General features: G+C 49.7%; 6 protein-coding genes across 6 annotated transcripts; 2 read left to right on the forward strand and 4 right to left on the reverse strand.

Moving 5' to 3' along the window:
• Positions 1–1,654: 1,654 nt before the first annotated feature.
• On the reverse strand, positions 1,655–5,053 carry N7484_010512 (MET18/MMS19 family protein; the record flags this gene model as incomplete). Its single annotated transcript, XM_057120899.1, has 5 exons — positions 1,655–4,048; positions 4,098–4,286; positions 4,336–4,573; positions 4,627–4,900; positions 4,972–5,053. 5 exons carry the CDS (start codon positions 5,051–5,053, stop codon positions 1,655–1,657), a joined length of 3,177 nt encoding a protein of 1,058 aa, XP_056966653.1.
• Positions 5,054–5,262: 209 nt separating this feature from the next.
• N7484_010513 (uncharacterized protein) lies at positions 5,263–5,984 on the forward strand (the record flags this gene model as incomplete). The annotated part of the gene is made up of 2 exons (XM_057120900.1): positions 5,263–5,835; positions 5,892–5,984. 2 exons carry the CDS (start codon positions 5,263–5,265, stop codon positions 5,982–5,984), a joined length of 666 nt encoding a protein of 221 aa, XP_056966654.1.
• Positions 5,985–6,194: 210 nt separating this feature from the next.
• Positions 6,195–7,217, reverse strand: N7484_010514 (ER membrane complex subunit EMC3; the record flags this gene model as incomplete). Its single annotated transcript, XM_057120901.1, has 5 exons — positions 6,195–6,385; positions 6,440–6,601; positions 6,656–7,022; positions 7,078–7,111; positions 7,168–7,217. The coding sequence occupies 5 exons, from the start codon at positions 7,215–7,217 to the stop codon at positions 6,195–6,197; spliced, it is 804 nt and encodes a 267-aa protein (XP_056966655.1).
• A 308-nt stretch (positions 7,218–7,525) lies between these two features.
• N7484_010515 (signal peptidase complex subunit 2) lies at positions 7,526–8,286 on the forward strand (the record flags this gene model as incomplete). The annotated part of the gene is made up of 3 exons (XM_057120902.1): positions 7,526–7,562; positions 7,675–7,973; positions 8,044–8,286. The coding sequence occupies 3 exons, from the start codon at positions 7,526–7,528 to the stop codon at positions 8,284–8,286; spliced, it is 579 nt and encodes a 192-aa protein (XP_056966656.1).
• Positions 8,287–8,659: 373 nt separating this feature from the next.
• Positions 8,660–10,015, reverse strand: N7484_010516 (methylenetetrahydrofolate dehydrogenase (NAD(+)); the record flags this gene model as incomplete). The annotated part of the gene is made up of 4 exons (XM_057120903.1): positions 8,660–8,749; positions 8,820–8,909; positions 8,973–9,606; positions 9,819–10,015. The coding sequence occupies 4 exons, from the start codon at positions 10,013–10,015 to the stop codon at positions 8,660–8,662; spliced, it is 1,011 nt and encodes a 336-aa protein (XP_056966657.1).
• A 798-nt stretch (positions 10,016–10,813) lies between these two features.
• N7484_010517 (F1F0 ATP synthase subunit alpha) lies at positions 10,814–12,955 on the reverse strand (the record flags this gene model as incomplete). The annotated part of the gene is made up of 5 exons (XM_057120904.1): positions 10,814–12,064; positions 12,151–12,271; positions 12,340–12,396; positions 12,536–12,705; positions 12,884–12,955. The coding sequence occupies 5 exons, from the start codon at positions 12,953–12,955 to the stop codon at positions 10,814–10,816; spliced, it is 1,671 nt and encodes a 556-aa protein (XP_056966658.1).
• Positions 12,956–13,314: the final 359 nt, after the last annotated feature.

The following is a 13,314-nucleotide window of genomic DNA, read 5'->3' on the forward strand; positions in this document are numbered from 1 at the left end:
GTAGTTTGGAGGGAAGTAGAATAGATAAAAAAGAACAACAAACAAGACATTAAAAATTATGGTGAGATAGAATGTCCATCTCCAGCCAGCCTCCGTGTAAAGGATAAAAGCTCTTATGATGACAGACCCAAACACGGCGACAGGTGTGATGGAGGTAGCCATCGATGCCAAGGCAATAGCACGATATTTATTAGGAACAAGTTCCGAAATCAACGTATGATACGAGATCTGCACTCCCAGTGACGCCCGTGTTTTCATTCGAGTCCAAGCCCCTGGGTGACAGGGCAGGATCTACAAGCAGCAAAGAGTTCTGTGATTGGGCATGTCACAGTCCACTAGTACCTGAGAGTGCTTTCTGTTGGTGCTTATTCATGTTATGGTCTAGTTCGGAGCTCGACCGACCTCGTGGGTGAGATCCATCATCTGTGATCAGATGAGGTACCGATTCTGTGAATGACAAGCGCCTGTTGAAGTTAACCTTATAAAGAACAGCATCAATTGGTTAAGGAGTAAATACCTTTCGTTGGCTATACTGAAGCTGTCTCGTGGAGTTTCAGGCGCCACTGCCAAAATCTGCGGACTTACACCCAAAGGTGAAGAGTTATTCCGCACACCATTATCATCTCTGAATGAACTATCTGCCGTGCTCTCTGATACCTACGCATTAACTTCGACATGTGAGCCAGCTTGGACACTTTCTTTGAGGGCAGACTCAAGGAACTTGATCCGATCCTGTAATGTGGCTGTGCTTTGCTGCGATGGTCTACCCCTACTAACAGTCAGAAATTCTGTAACCATTAAGCTAGGTCCTTGAAGATACCTTCGTCGGCGATCAACCTGGTCGAATACGCATTGTAACTCCGACTCCCGGCAGTGAGAACACTTTTGGCCTGTCGCCAATTTCTCAGCATCACACTGTCCACAAATCAGTTATGCGTGAAGTCCTTTTGATCCTGGATAGACCTTCACTTTACGTGAGCGGCAGTTGGAGCAAACCAACCGAGCTCGCGGTTTATTTCTCCCACTTTTGCCGACCTTAGCCGGGCGCTGACCTCGCGGCTCTGGAGATGCAGTCAACATGCTGTGGGGCCGATGTACAGATTAGGTATTCCTGAACACAAGGCAGTCTGTAAATACTCGATGCTCGGATGAATCCGAGAGGAGTTGATTTGAAAGCAGTATAAGCGATTTATAGCCGAGAGAATGATATCCCCGTGGAGTGTATATGGGTACTGGAAGCCACCCCCCGCCTTTCCCCGCCTTTTCCCCGGAATGTATATCCTGAGGTTAGCGCAGCACGCATCAAAGGGTATCCCTAAGTCAACATAGAAAACCATTGGGCAAGATAGGCCCCACAAAGTCAATCGTTGCCTAAATCTCATTTGAGGTCTTCTGTTTCCTTCAGCCTTTGCTCTAGGTTCACGAAAGCCACATGAAGTTTCAAGTGGTCATGGCCTCAAGGGAATAATGATTAAACATGAAAGTGGTACAATCTCAACTTGCGATTTCAGATAACGGAATCTCAATTGCATGGAATGGGGCCGTAGTCATAAAGAACGAAGCAGAAGCTTTTCTATTCTAGTGTTAATGCACCTAAGAACTATGTACTGAAAGTAGAAACATGTACCTCTGTATCATCACATCGAGTATGCCCTCAGTCATCCTCTTCCGGTACATCATCCACACCCCGGAACCAGGCACTGCTCGCATCGACAGCCGCCTTCCGCACATCACGCTTCGGATCATCCAAAACAGCCCGCAAGGAACGCAGTACTTGTGCTTTTTCTGGAAGAAGCGGGGAGATCGCAGGCGGAATCTTGGCATTAGAGCCTGACTCGCCAGAAGTCTGTCTTGTGGCGAGTAGGTAGAGGCATTTGAGTGAATCGACCCGGAGACGGGGAGGGTTTACGACACCAGAGCCGGGTCTGGCAACTGTTGTTTTGAGGAGTCTCTGGACGAGACTGTGGACGTGGCCGCACTTGTCAATCGTGGTGACACCGTTATCGCGGATGATAACCGCGAGGGTGTCGAGAGTTGCGGCGCGGACAGCAACAGAGTCAGATGTTTGGAGGTCAAGAGATTGGAGGAGGAGTGGAAGTAAGGTGGGAAGTTCGGGCATGACGAGGGCCGTGGAAATCGTGGAGAGAATGCCCGCGAGGGCGGTCAAGTGGGCTGGTTTGATGTGGTCCGGTGATGTAGTGGTGGTAGAGTCGTCATTGCCAGCGATGTTAACATCGCGGATGCGAGAAGAGATCAAGGGGATGACCGTAGTGAAGACGCGCTGCTTGGATAGCAGGCGGATAGTGGCACCGTTAGTCGCGGACAGGACGTCATCATCGCCTAAGAGAATGGAAAATCCGCGAGCAGTGGAGTGGCTAGTTTGCTGGTCGGGAGAAGAAAGAAGACCCATCAACGAGGTCAGGATATGTGTAGTGGATGGAGCAAGGCGAAGGACGAGAGCCTTTGATAGCCAGAAGATGGTACGAATCGTAGCAGGAGTAAAGGTCTGGCCTTCGGGTGAGACAAGAGAATCGAAGAGATTCTCGGCAATTTTCAAATCCTGTTTGGACAGGAATTTGTTGACAAGCAATGCCAGATGATGCAAGAAGGCAATGTGCGTGGCAGGCTCTGCGTTGTCAGATACGGATCGCTTGACTAGATCTGAAAGCAGGCCTGACATATCAGGAGATGTGTTAGGAATGAGATTGGCGCAGTCCTTTGATAGGCCCGCGAGAATATATGTCGAAATAATAATCGTGCGTTCTTGATCAGCACTGGCATTTTCAGAGAAAGGGACCGGTACAAAGCCTGCTGTCGAGAAGAGACTGTAGACATTTCGGGCGGCTTGCTCTTGTTTTTGAACCGAAACAGCTCGTACAAGAAGGTTGCAAAGCCGGCCTAGGGTATCAAGGATTGTGGGATCATTGAGGAGATGGTTCTTTCCCTGTCCTGAGGCTGACTCTGCAACGCTCTGGCAAAGGCCAACAACAATCTTATCAAAGTACAAGTCCACATTTGGATCAGCATCCATCTGCCTTTGCTGCATGACATAAAGCAGAGTCACAAGGATAGCTCGGGGGTAGGCTGCAAATCCAGGCTTCTCCTTTTGGAGTAAGATAGATAGCTTGCTGAAGAGACGTCGGAACAGAGTTTCGAAGATGTCTCTCTCAACGCTGATCTGGGCCAGGGTATCCAAGGTTGACAAGTAAGCTGAGTTTGTACCATCGTCTTCATCTGGAAGTGTGGCTACAAATGCAGGGAAAGTGATATCCATAATCAAGCGAGGTTTGTGCTTGGAAATTTCGGCCAATGCTGCAATGGCTTCTTTCTTCAGGTCATCCCGACCAACGGACTCCTCTGTGAGAAGAATTTCATCCAGGTATTGAACGAACAGCCCAGTTTCATTGTCCTGGAAGAAATCACGCAAGGTCGAAAGTCGCAGGAAACCCTTCAAAGCAGTGACACGGAAAGAAACCTCATCTTTAGCAGAGCCCATCAGAGCCTGTCCTAAGACATCTGAAAACTGATCCTTGAATTCGACCAAGGGGTTCACTTGAGCAACTTCGCCTCCGCGAGTGGTCCACTGTCCGAAGACCTGGGTTGCAGATTGGAACAGAACAGCCAGCGTCTCAAGGAGAGCCCGTTGCTTAACAATTCCATCCGCCTCTTGGTAGATAGTAAGGATTGGAGCAACAACAGTCTGTACGATTAGTGTGAATGCTGCAACAGAGGACGACGATAGCGAGCTCAGGATTTGTTGGGCAGGCTTTGCCTGCTTCTGCTGAGGCTCTTGCAATTGCTCATTACACTCCTGGGTGATAGGGCGGAGATATTGTGCAAGAGGCAGATTCGATGTAATTTCGGTAACTCCTTCAGAAAGTCGCTGTGCGATTCCAGAAAGAGCCTCCAGAGATGATTCTGACAGAAATTCCTCTTGGGCATTAAGTATTTCAAACTTGAGAACTTCCCAGATGGTGATTGAGTATCGGGATACGGTGTCCGGATCGTACGAATGAATACACGCAATCAATGCGTTCAGCGCATCTTTCTAGGTGGATATTAGCATCTGCATACAGAATATCACCAAATAGACGTACCTTAACATTCGGAGACGTAGAATCCAGCTTGTCCAGCAATGATGGTATAGCATGCGGAGCAAAGTGTCTCGATGCAGAAATGCAATCCTGCAATCTGCCTTTCAAATCTTGTGCGGTGATTCCATATGGATCGTTTGGCGGAGGTCGGAAAGTGATCGGGAAGTAATTGTACACCGAGTCGAAAAGGAGCTAGTGGAATTAGCTGCTGTGTTACTGTGGCTGGCTGCAATATTCTAACCTCGGCATGGTTTGTAATATCCCACTCCATCATAACAACCTTCAATATGGAGAAAACCATCATCAGGTTACGCGGATCCTTCTCTCCAGTCATGAGATCCACAATCCCCATAAGGGAATCGTCGCCCATTTCACGCAAAGCCTCACGGTGCCTCGACATCAATTCATTCAGCAACTGATAAACTTGGAACCGCTGTGTCTGGGAACGAGACTGGAGGTCCTGGAAGTTGCCGAATAAGCTATAATGCAATTAGTATTTCACCGACCACAACACATATAGTATGAGACTCACGCTTGAGCAGTCTCGATAGCCAATTCCTTGTTGAACCGCTCCAATCCCTGCAGTCTGTCCAGCCCTGCAACCGCACCGCCATCCTCAATTCGGTCACCAAAGAATGTCGTCAGAACTTGGATCTGTTGTCTCGATAGGAAGCGGGGCGGCAGTGCCTTGATCACCGCGGTGAGGAAGGAAATCGCCTTTCCCCGTAGGATTGGATCTTCGTCATTGATATATTCACCAAGCTGTCGAACAATATCGATCAAAGTGGTCTTCTTGCTCTCCACGTCTGGATTTGCAACGCAGTTAGAATAATATCACTAATACGAGTGCGGGGTGGCATGATTGGACGATATTTACCTTGGGCCACGGAGGTAGCGATGCTCTTTGCTTCATCTTTGTCATTGTCGACAACCAGCATGAAGGTCTGCAGAGCCGACATGATGTGAAAAGGGAGCAGCCGCACCACAAATTAATGGAATAGAAGATCAATAGCAGGGCGCACCTTCCCCTCCGGTGACGGCCATTGCCATTTTCTGTGTTATCGATAACGGTCACGTGAAATATTTTTCTTATCTGTATCACGTGGTACCTTGCGTCATGGGCTGAAACTGTACTGCATTGTGCATCCCACTACCCAGTTCAGCCAAGATGAGACATTTCACTCAAATCGCATCCTTGCTTTTGCTGTGGATTACTCTAGGCACTTCAGCTGCTGTTTTAGGTCTTTCTATCCCTAACACTTTCCGACAAAGCCCGCTAGGTCTATCGCAAAATCAACATTTTATCATGGATAAACTCATCCCAGGTTTCACCAAACCGCAGCCTACAGGCTCCGAAACAGGTCCAGGTGCAGATGTACCTATGATTTGTGATGTCCTTCCAAAAACCAAGGGAATCAATATTTTCGCTCAGCTGACCCGCGATTTTGACCCCATCGCCTCTCGTTTGAATGATTCCTCAAGAAATATCACTGTGTTGGCACCACGGAATAGTGCTGTCCAGGCATTGCCCCGGAAACCGTGGGAAGACCCAGAGGATTATGCGAAGTTTGGGGATGTGAATGCCTATGAAGGGCAAGATGGGCAGGATCGGGCGAAGCGGAATCTAGAACGATTTGTCGAAGCACATCTTATTCCTGTTAACCCATGGAACGAAGGAGAGGAGGTGGAATCGCTGAGAGGAGAGAAGCTTAAATGGACGAAGGAGGGCGACAAGATATTCGTGAGTATTAGATTTCTTTCTCTGCTGTGAAGATTTTGGTGACTGACTGGTACTAGATACAACCTGGCAATATTGAGGTTGACAGTATTGCGGAGAAGGTGGCCAACGGAGAGGTCTGGGTGTTAAACAGTGTGATCAATTACCGTTGATTTTCAACGTGGTAACGACATAATGAAATTCTTAGGATGTTTAATGATAATGGATGTTTTCATTAACAAGATTGGGTATATCAAGATATGCAGCACTCGTATATGCTTTTTGTAGGCTTCTGCCAACTTTGTGAACATGATCTATTCAGAGCCAACTGCCCTTTCATATATACCGTACATGGACACCTATCTCCCTTCAATTAAGCCAATCTAATTCACCTCGGGAGCAAAGTTCAGTAAGACTCGCTCCTCTATTCCATTCAAAATGGAGAAGTACTCCATAACCTCTAGGTTCTCGGCCTCGCTCAAAAACAGCTTATCGGGGTCCTGTCCAGGCTGCATCGGGTTCATCATGGCAGCGGGATTAGCCATGCCCATCTGTTGAGCCATCTGGTTGGCAGCTACAAAACACATTAGCCACTATCCCATTGTCTGAAAATCCTAGCGTCACTTACCATTGTCACTGCCCAAGATAAATCCAAAGACAGACTGAAGACCCATCAGGTTGAGGAAGTACCATGACAGACTAGACACCCATTGCACATCTAGATCGCGGGTCATGACACCAGACTGGAGCATCGACTTGAAGCGAATAGTCAAGGGGAAAGGCAATTTCACTGTTCAAGGCCGTTAGTAATGCACAATTATCCATATCCTCGCGGAACACCCACAGATAACAAATCCAGAAAAGAACGCATTGATCCAGCTCATAATCAGCGTCTGGGGAATCATCATCATCATATTTCCCTTCAGCATACCCATCATCTGCTCCATGCCGGCTGGGTCGGTCATAGGATTAGCAGGAGGCTGGCCCCGGTTGTTGGGGTCCTTGAGGAACGAGCCGTTACGGAAGCCGGTGATCAGGTAGTTCTTGCGCATCTCGAAGGATTCACGGTCCAGAACAGCGCAAGCATAGTTCCGCAGGTTAACACCACGGAGAAGAGCGTGGCGCTCGCGCGATGCGGCGAGGGTAGCGGGGGCTTTCGGGGGGGTGTTCATCAGGACTGTTGCGTAGTGGCGCAGGATTCCGGTCAGGATCTGTTCGTGCGATGGATTAGAATGAAGTTTGTACAGCAAATAAATTTGCTCGTACCATGACCACTGAAATCGGGAACAAAATCCAATAACTGTTCAATTAACTGTTAGATTGGGTATCTCCACGTCCATTGGAATGGCTTCTCACAAAAGCGCCGGATCCCGAAGGATGGTCTGCTCAGCCCCTTGGAAGGCCATGATGGACAGAGTCAAAGGCCAGAGCAATTACAGTTGAGAGTGCTGCACAAGTGACTCCCAACGAGAATTCCCGTGGCGGTTGATTTGCTGGTGTGGGGGAGGTGAAGGGGATGTTGGACTGAAGTGGTCGAGGTTCGCGGCGGCGGCTTTCATTGGCCCGCGCGAGCTCCAGCTCTCTCCAACCCGCAACTGTGTCCTTGCGATAAACACTGTTCATCAACGCCACGAAATACCTTGTCTGCAACAATTTTGGCTGGACCTCTAGCAGATACGACTATACTATCTGTCTTTCTGTCTTAATCATAGCCATGGCGACTACCAAGGTGCCTATCTACTCGACCAACGGTTCGTCTCCCCAGATCTACGTACCCCAACTTGCGAGTTACAAGACCCTTGTTTGCTCGAGAGAGTATCTAAATGTATTTCTCGGGACTAACTAATATACGTCTGCTTCCAGACCTCAAATCTACTAGCGATGACGCTTTAGTTCCCTACTTGACGAACCTCCCCGCGCCCTACACCTTCACTCCAGACCACACCAAGACCAATGTCCGCTTCGCGCTGGGCTACAGTGCCGTCGCAATCTCGGCATTCACCTTCTATGCAGACCGTAAGCTAGGCTGGGAGGCCGCCACATCGACATGGGTTATTGTCGCCGTATGTTCTTACTTTATCCTCAACACCGCCCTGACATATTGGATTTGGGCTGTTGAGGCCGGGGAAGTATTTTGCGGGAAGCGGAAGACTGGCGAGACGGTAAGTAAAAATACTTGAGTATTGCTCTCCTCTACGTTTAGGCTCGGTATTAACAGATTTGATGTCCCAGATATCTATCTCCTCGTCTGTCATTAAGAATTCCGTTCCCTACAAACTCCACGTCCAATACAAATCCCCTGCTGGCAAGGTCCTACAGGACAAGCGCATCGAAGCTCCTTTCACGACATGGTTCTCGACAGACGGCGTGTTCCACCCGGAGCCGTACCGCCGCTGGTTGGCGAGTGAAATTGATGTATTAAGACTAGCGGCGAAGGAGAGTGAGAAGAAGAACAGCGGTGATTCAGGACGATAGAGCTTGCTCCGCTTGATGTGCATAAAACATTGAGAGCAATGTTTCATATTCGGTTTAAAATGTTGGCTTGACCTCGGGATCTTGTGATAGGGTGCATTTAGCATATTCTTCGTTCGCGTATTACCAATGTATGGGAATTTACGATCACCAAGGCATCTAGTAGTCCGGATTTCCTCATTTGTTGACAGTGTCCTTGCAATTGATATCAATTCTCGCGATAGTGCAGATTAGGCCACTGCTTCGAATTATACAACCTTAAAATCGATGATAAGAACATACATATATTCATTTGGCTAAAAACAAATCTACATCAGGATTTTCAACGTATTCCCGGTATTCATCCATCCTTTTGGGAGCATACAATTTGCTATGTTTACGTGGCGGCCTCAGCCTCAAGAGTGCCAGGGCGCTCTGTGGCAGCAGCTGGCTTGACATCATCTACCCGGCGGTTCTGGATGAGTCTCTATGGCAGACGTTAACAGATATTCACTAAAATGTTTCTTTACTCTAAGCGGAATAGGGTTCGAACTCACCAGCAAGTTGCGCAGTAGGACGACAATGGTCACCTTGCCAATGGAGGGAACGAAGAGGGAGGCCTTCTCCTTGACTTCAGGGCCGAAGTTCTGTACATCATGTTAGTCAAATGATAATTTCAATCAACTCCCAAGACTGAAATAATGACTCACCTTCTCGCTGGAGAAGTTGACACAAACAGCACCTTCACGGAGCAAGCTAGTATCGAACTTGAACTTCTCACCCGGCACACCAGAGATAACAACATCACACAGGGGGACAACGTCCTTCATTGTCGCGCCCTCAAGATCAACAATCTCGTGTCTGTGTTTCTGCAATCCCTCACCACGAGTGAACTTCTGCACACCAGTGATATCAATACTGTACACACAAGCTCCGTCATTGGCCAGCAAAGCAGCAAGAGGGCGTCCTACGACCTCGGACCGGTTCACAACGCAAATGGTGTGGCCGAACAGTCGGTTTCCGTAAGGCAGAATAGTGTTGTAGATGTTCAGGTACTCGAGGATCTTAATGTTGGCCAACGGCGTGCAGGGCAGGATGCACTTCTGGCGCTTGGTTTCGGGGTCGAGGAAGCGGATGTTCTGGTACATGTTGAAGATGTAGCGGTGGCTGAGACCTTCGACATCCTTGGAGACATCAACTATCTGCTGCAAGTATTGGTCCTGGCGGTTGTTGAAGATGGGGTAGTAGACAATGATGCCGTCAACGTTGGAGTCGGCGTTGGCATCGATAATTTGTTCCTCGATGTCGTCGCGGCTAACTTCGCGGAGGGTGTACTTGAATCCACTGTGGTAAGTTAATGAATTGTATCACGTAAGTTTATTTGATAGTCATGTTGTCTGGATATTTTTCTTTGTTTTTCATGTTGTTTGGGATGTATGGTGCTTCCATCTCTGCGCGACGAGGGGCAAGTATGAATCATACCCACTAACCCCACCAACAGATCGAAGCCACTGAGAACGCCATAGACAAACAAGTTGCCAGGTAATTGAACTCACTTCTCTTCACAGGTCTTCTGCGTCCATTGCGCATACATCAGCGCCGCGGGGTCATTGTTCGCTAGAAATCCGACCAGGTGTGGCGGCTTCTCAAGAGTCTTGACGCCTTCCTGGACCTCGCTGAGCAGGCGAGTGGCCACGTGCTTGGAAAGCATAACCTTGCACGAGGCAGGCGCAGAGTTCGTAGGAGCCGACATGACGAGAATTGATACTCTGAACAACAGGAATTGGGATATATAGAACGCGCGGGGGACTTGCCTCGAGGGAAAAAGATTGTTCGCTTATCGATAAGAGGATCGGGTGCCGTTTTCGGTCTCACTTGCCGAGATCGCTTATGCCGGGTTTTGAATCCCAAGCTAAAGGGATAAATAGATGATTATGAAGACTAACACGGCCAATAGATGGGGAGTATTAAAGGAGAATGGGTTGCTGGAAAGGCAGTAATTTCATTGACATAAGTGGGCACAATTTCTTATACTTGCCAAATCAACAGGTGTCACCGATCTGCTACCCGGATCGAGTACCATTGAATAGCAGGACAGATTTGAAGCCTACGAGATGTTTACTGGAATAAATAGAACAAAAGAAAATGAATTGCAGATCCAACATGGAGAGAGACATGGAGACCAGACGGAAGTTAATTTGGTGTCCTCCCATCACGCGCCCCCCGATGCGCGGAAAAAATCTAAACGTACAGGATATAATCACATTTTGGAAGGTCAAAGATCAAGCAGCCCCAGTCAGTCCAAGTATCTCACGGCGAAACATGATTCCTACCCCGGACCAGTAGAGCCAGTAGAGACAGAATTGAACAGCCTTACATCGCTACATCCAGGGCTTGAAATCGAAATTCGCCGGGAGACGTCAAGGACCAAGAGGAACAGAACGAAATTATGGCCTCAAAATTGTACAAGCTATCTTGTCTATACACATAGAAAGAGTCAGGAAAACAGAACGATCACCATGGACCCCTCAAAGTTGTTTTCTTAGCTCACCTATGCGCTGAAAGACTTGTTGAAGGCACCGATGACCTCCTTGAGCTTAGCCTCAAGCTCCTTGGAAACCTGGCCCTCCTTGTCGATAGTCTGCTGGATCTCGGGGTAGGAGCTCTTGAGGTGAGCAAGGATGTCGTTCTCCCACTGGAGGATCTTGCCGACGGGAATCTGGTCAAGGAAACCGTTGACACCGGCGAAGATAAGGGGAACCATGTCGGAAACGGCCATGGGGGAGTACTGCTTCTGCTTGAGCAGCTCAGTGAGACGCTCACCACGGGCAAGGGTCTGCTTGGTGGAGGCATCCAGATCGGAACCGAACTGAGCGAAGGCAGCGACCTCACGGTACTGAGCAAGGAAAAGCTTCAGGGAACCGGCGACCTGCTTCATGGCCTTGACCTGGGCGGCGGAACCGACACGGGAGACGGACAGACCGACGTTAATGGCGGGACGGATACCCTTGTAGAACAGCTCAGCCTCCAAGAAGATCTGGCCGTCAGTAATGGAAATGACGTTGGTGGGAATGTAAGCAGAAACGTCACCACCCTGGGTCTCAATGATGGGCAGGGCAGTCAAGGAACCAGCACCGTGGGTCTTGTTCATCTTGGCGGCACGCTCGAGCAGACGAGAGTGCAGGTAGAAAACATCACCGGGGTAGGCCTCACGTCCAGGGGGACGACGGAGAAGCAGGGACATCTGACGGTAGGCAACGGCCTGCTTGGACAGATCGTCGTAGATAATGACAGCGTGGCGGCCGTTGTCACGGAACCACTCACCCATGGCACAACCAGTGAAGGGAGCAATGTACTGCAGGGGGGCGGCCTCGGAGGCGGTGGCAGCAACAACAACGGAGTACTTCATGGCGTCGTTCTCCTCAAGGGTCTTGACGAGCTGAGCGACGGTGGAACGCTTCTGACCAACGGCAACGTAGATACAGTAGAGCTTCTCGGCCTCGCTGCCGGTAGAGTTCCAACGCTTCTGGTTGAGCATGGTGTCGAGAGCGACGGCAGTCTTACCGGTCTGACGGTCACCAATGATCAACTCACGCTGACCACGGCCAATGGGCACCATGGAGTCGACACACTTCATACCAGTCTGCACGGGCTCGTTGACGGACTGACGGGGAAGAATACCGGGGGCCTTGAGCTGAGCACGGCGCTTCTCAGAGGCGTTGATGGGACCCTTGCCATCGATGGGGTTACCAAGAGCGTCGACGACACGGCCGAGCAGCTCGGGACCAGCGGGAACGTCAACCTGGAAATTATGTTAGGAAGGGGTGCAAATAAAAAAGGAGGCTGAAGATCCAATATCAAAATCAGACCCAGGAGAGGACAACTCACAATCTCACCGGTACGCTTGACAGTCTCACCCTCCTTGACGAGACGGTCGGAACCGAAAAGCACGACACCGACCTGGCCGGCCTCCAAGTTCATGCACATACCCTTAACGCCGGAAGCGAACCTATAGGGTTTGTTAGTTTTCGTAACTTGATAATGCCAAGACTTTTCGGATAACAGGGGGTCACATACTCAACCAGCTCCTCAGCCTGGACGTTGGTCATACCGTGGACACGGGCGATACCATCACTATTTGATAGATAGTCAGTTTCTAGTTCGATTCGAATTGTTTTGGTGGTAGGCGTGGGCGCTTTTGGCGAAGTTGTATCCGGTGACCGAATTTTTCTCCCTCACGACCCTTTACCCGCCCCGGGCGGAATTGACGTACCCGACCGACAGAACACGACCGGTCTCGGCGAGACCAGCCTCCTCCTGAACACCACGGATGCGCTGCTCCAGAATGGAAGAGACCTCGGTAGGGGTGGCCTTGGCCTCAGAGGCGTAAGAGCGGACCTGCTTGGAGGCACCGGCAATGGGGCCGGGGACAGCCGCGCGAACCTATAACATGGCGAAAACTTTGTTAACGACGAGCTCGGGGGATGCTAGAGTAATCGAAGTATCCTCAATGGATGGGCGCAGAGGAGGATAGGGATCCGAGGACCAATCGAGCTCGAATTTGAGATGGAAAGGTCGGACAGGGCGATGGACGAGGATGGCCAGGACGGGATGGACTCACCGAGGCGATGCGGCCAGTGGCCTGGACGGCCGCAACCGAGCGGCTGGACTGCCGCAGAGCGTTCCTGAACATTATGAAAGGGGTTCAGAGGGTGTGAGGATAAATTCTCTGAGAGGGAGGATGTAATTGGGGAGAGGAGTTCGGAGAGGAGAGAAGAGGTTGTGGACGGGTGGGAAGGGAGAGCTTTGTCGGGAGGATTGGATTCTCAGGTCTCGCGCTAGACCGTTTTAGGGGGGCTTGGTCCCTCCGATGTGGCCCTAGTGTACCTCCACGCTGTTCTTTCCGTTGAAATTATGGCTTAATTATGAACTATAGCTTCCCAATTTTTTACTTTTGGCTCCAAAAGATTTTACATTTCCTTCCCTTTCATACGACTCTAAATTTCCCCATCAAAAATCGACCATTATGGTACTGTGCGAGGTGCTCCGAGA

The sequence above is a fragment of the Penicillium longicatenatum genome, assembly GCF_028827895.1.
Source record: "Penicillium longicatenatum strain IBT 33135 chromosome Unknown contig_7_segment0_segment0, whole genome shotgun sequence".
NCBI classification, from domain to species: Eukaryota; Fungi; Ascomycota; class Eurotiomycetes; order Eurotiales; family Aspergillaceae; genus Penicillium; species Penicillium longicatenatum.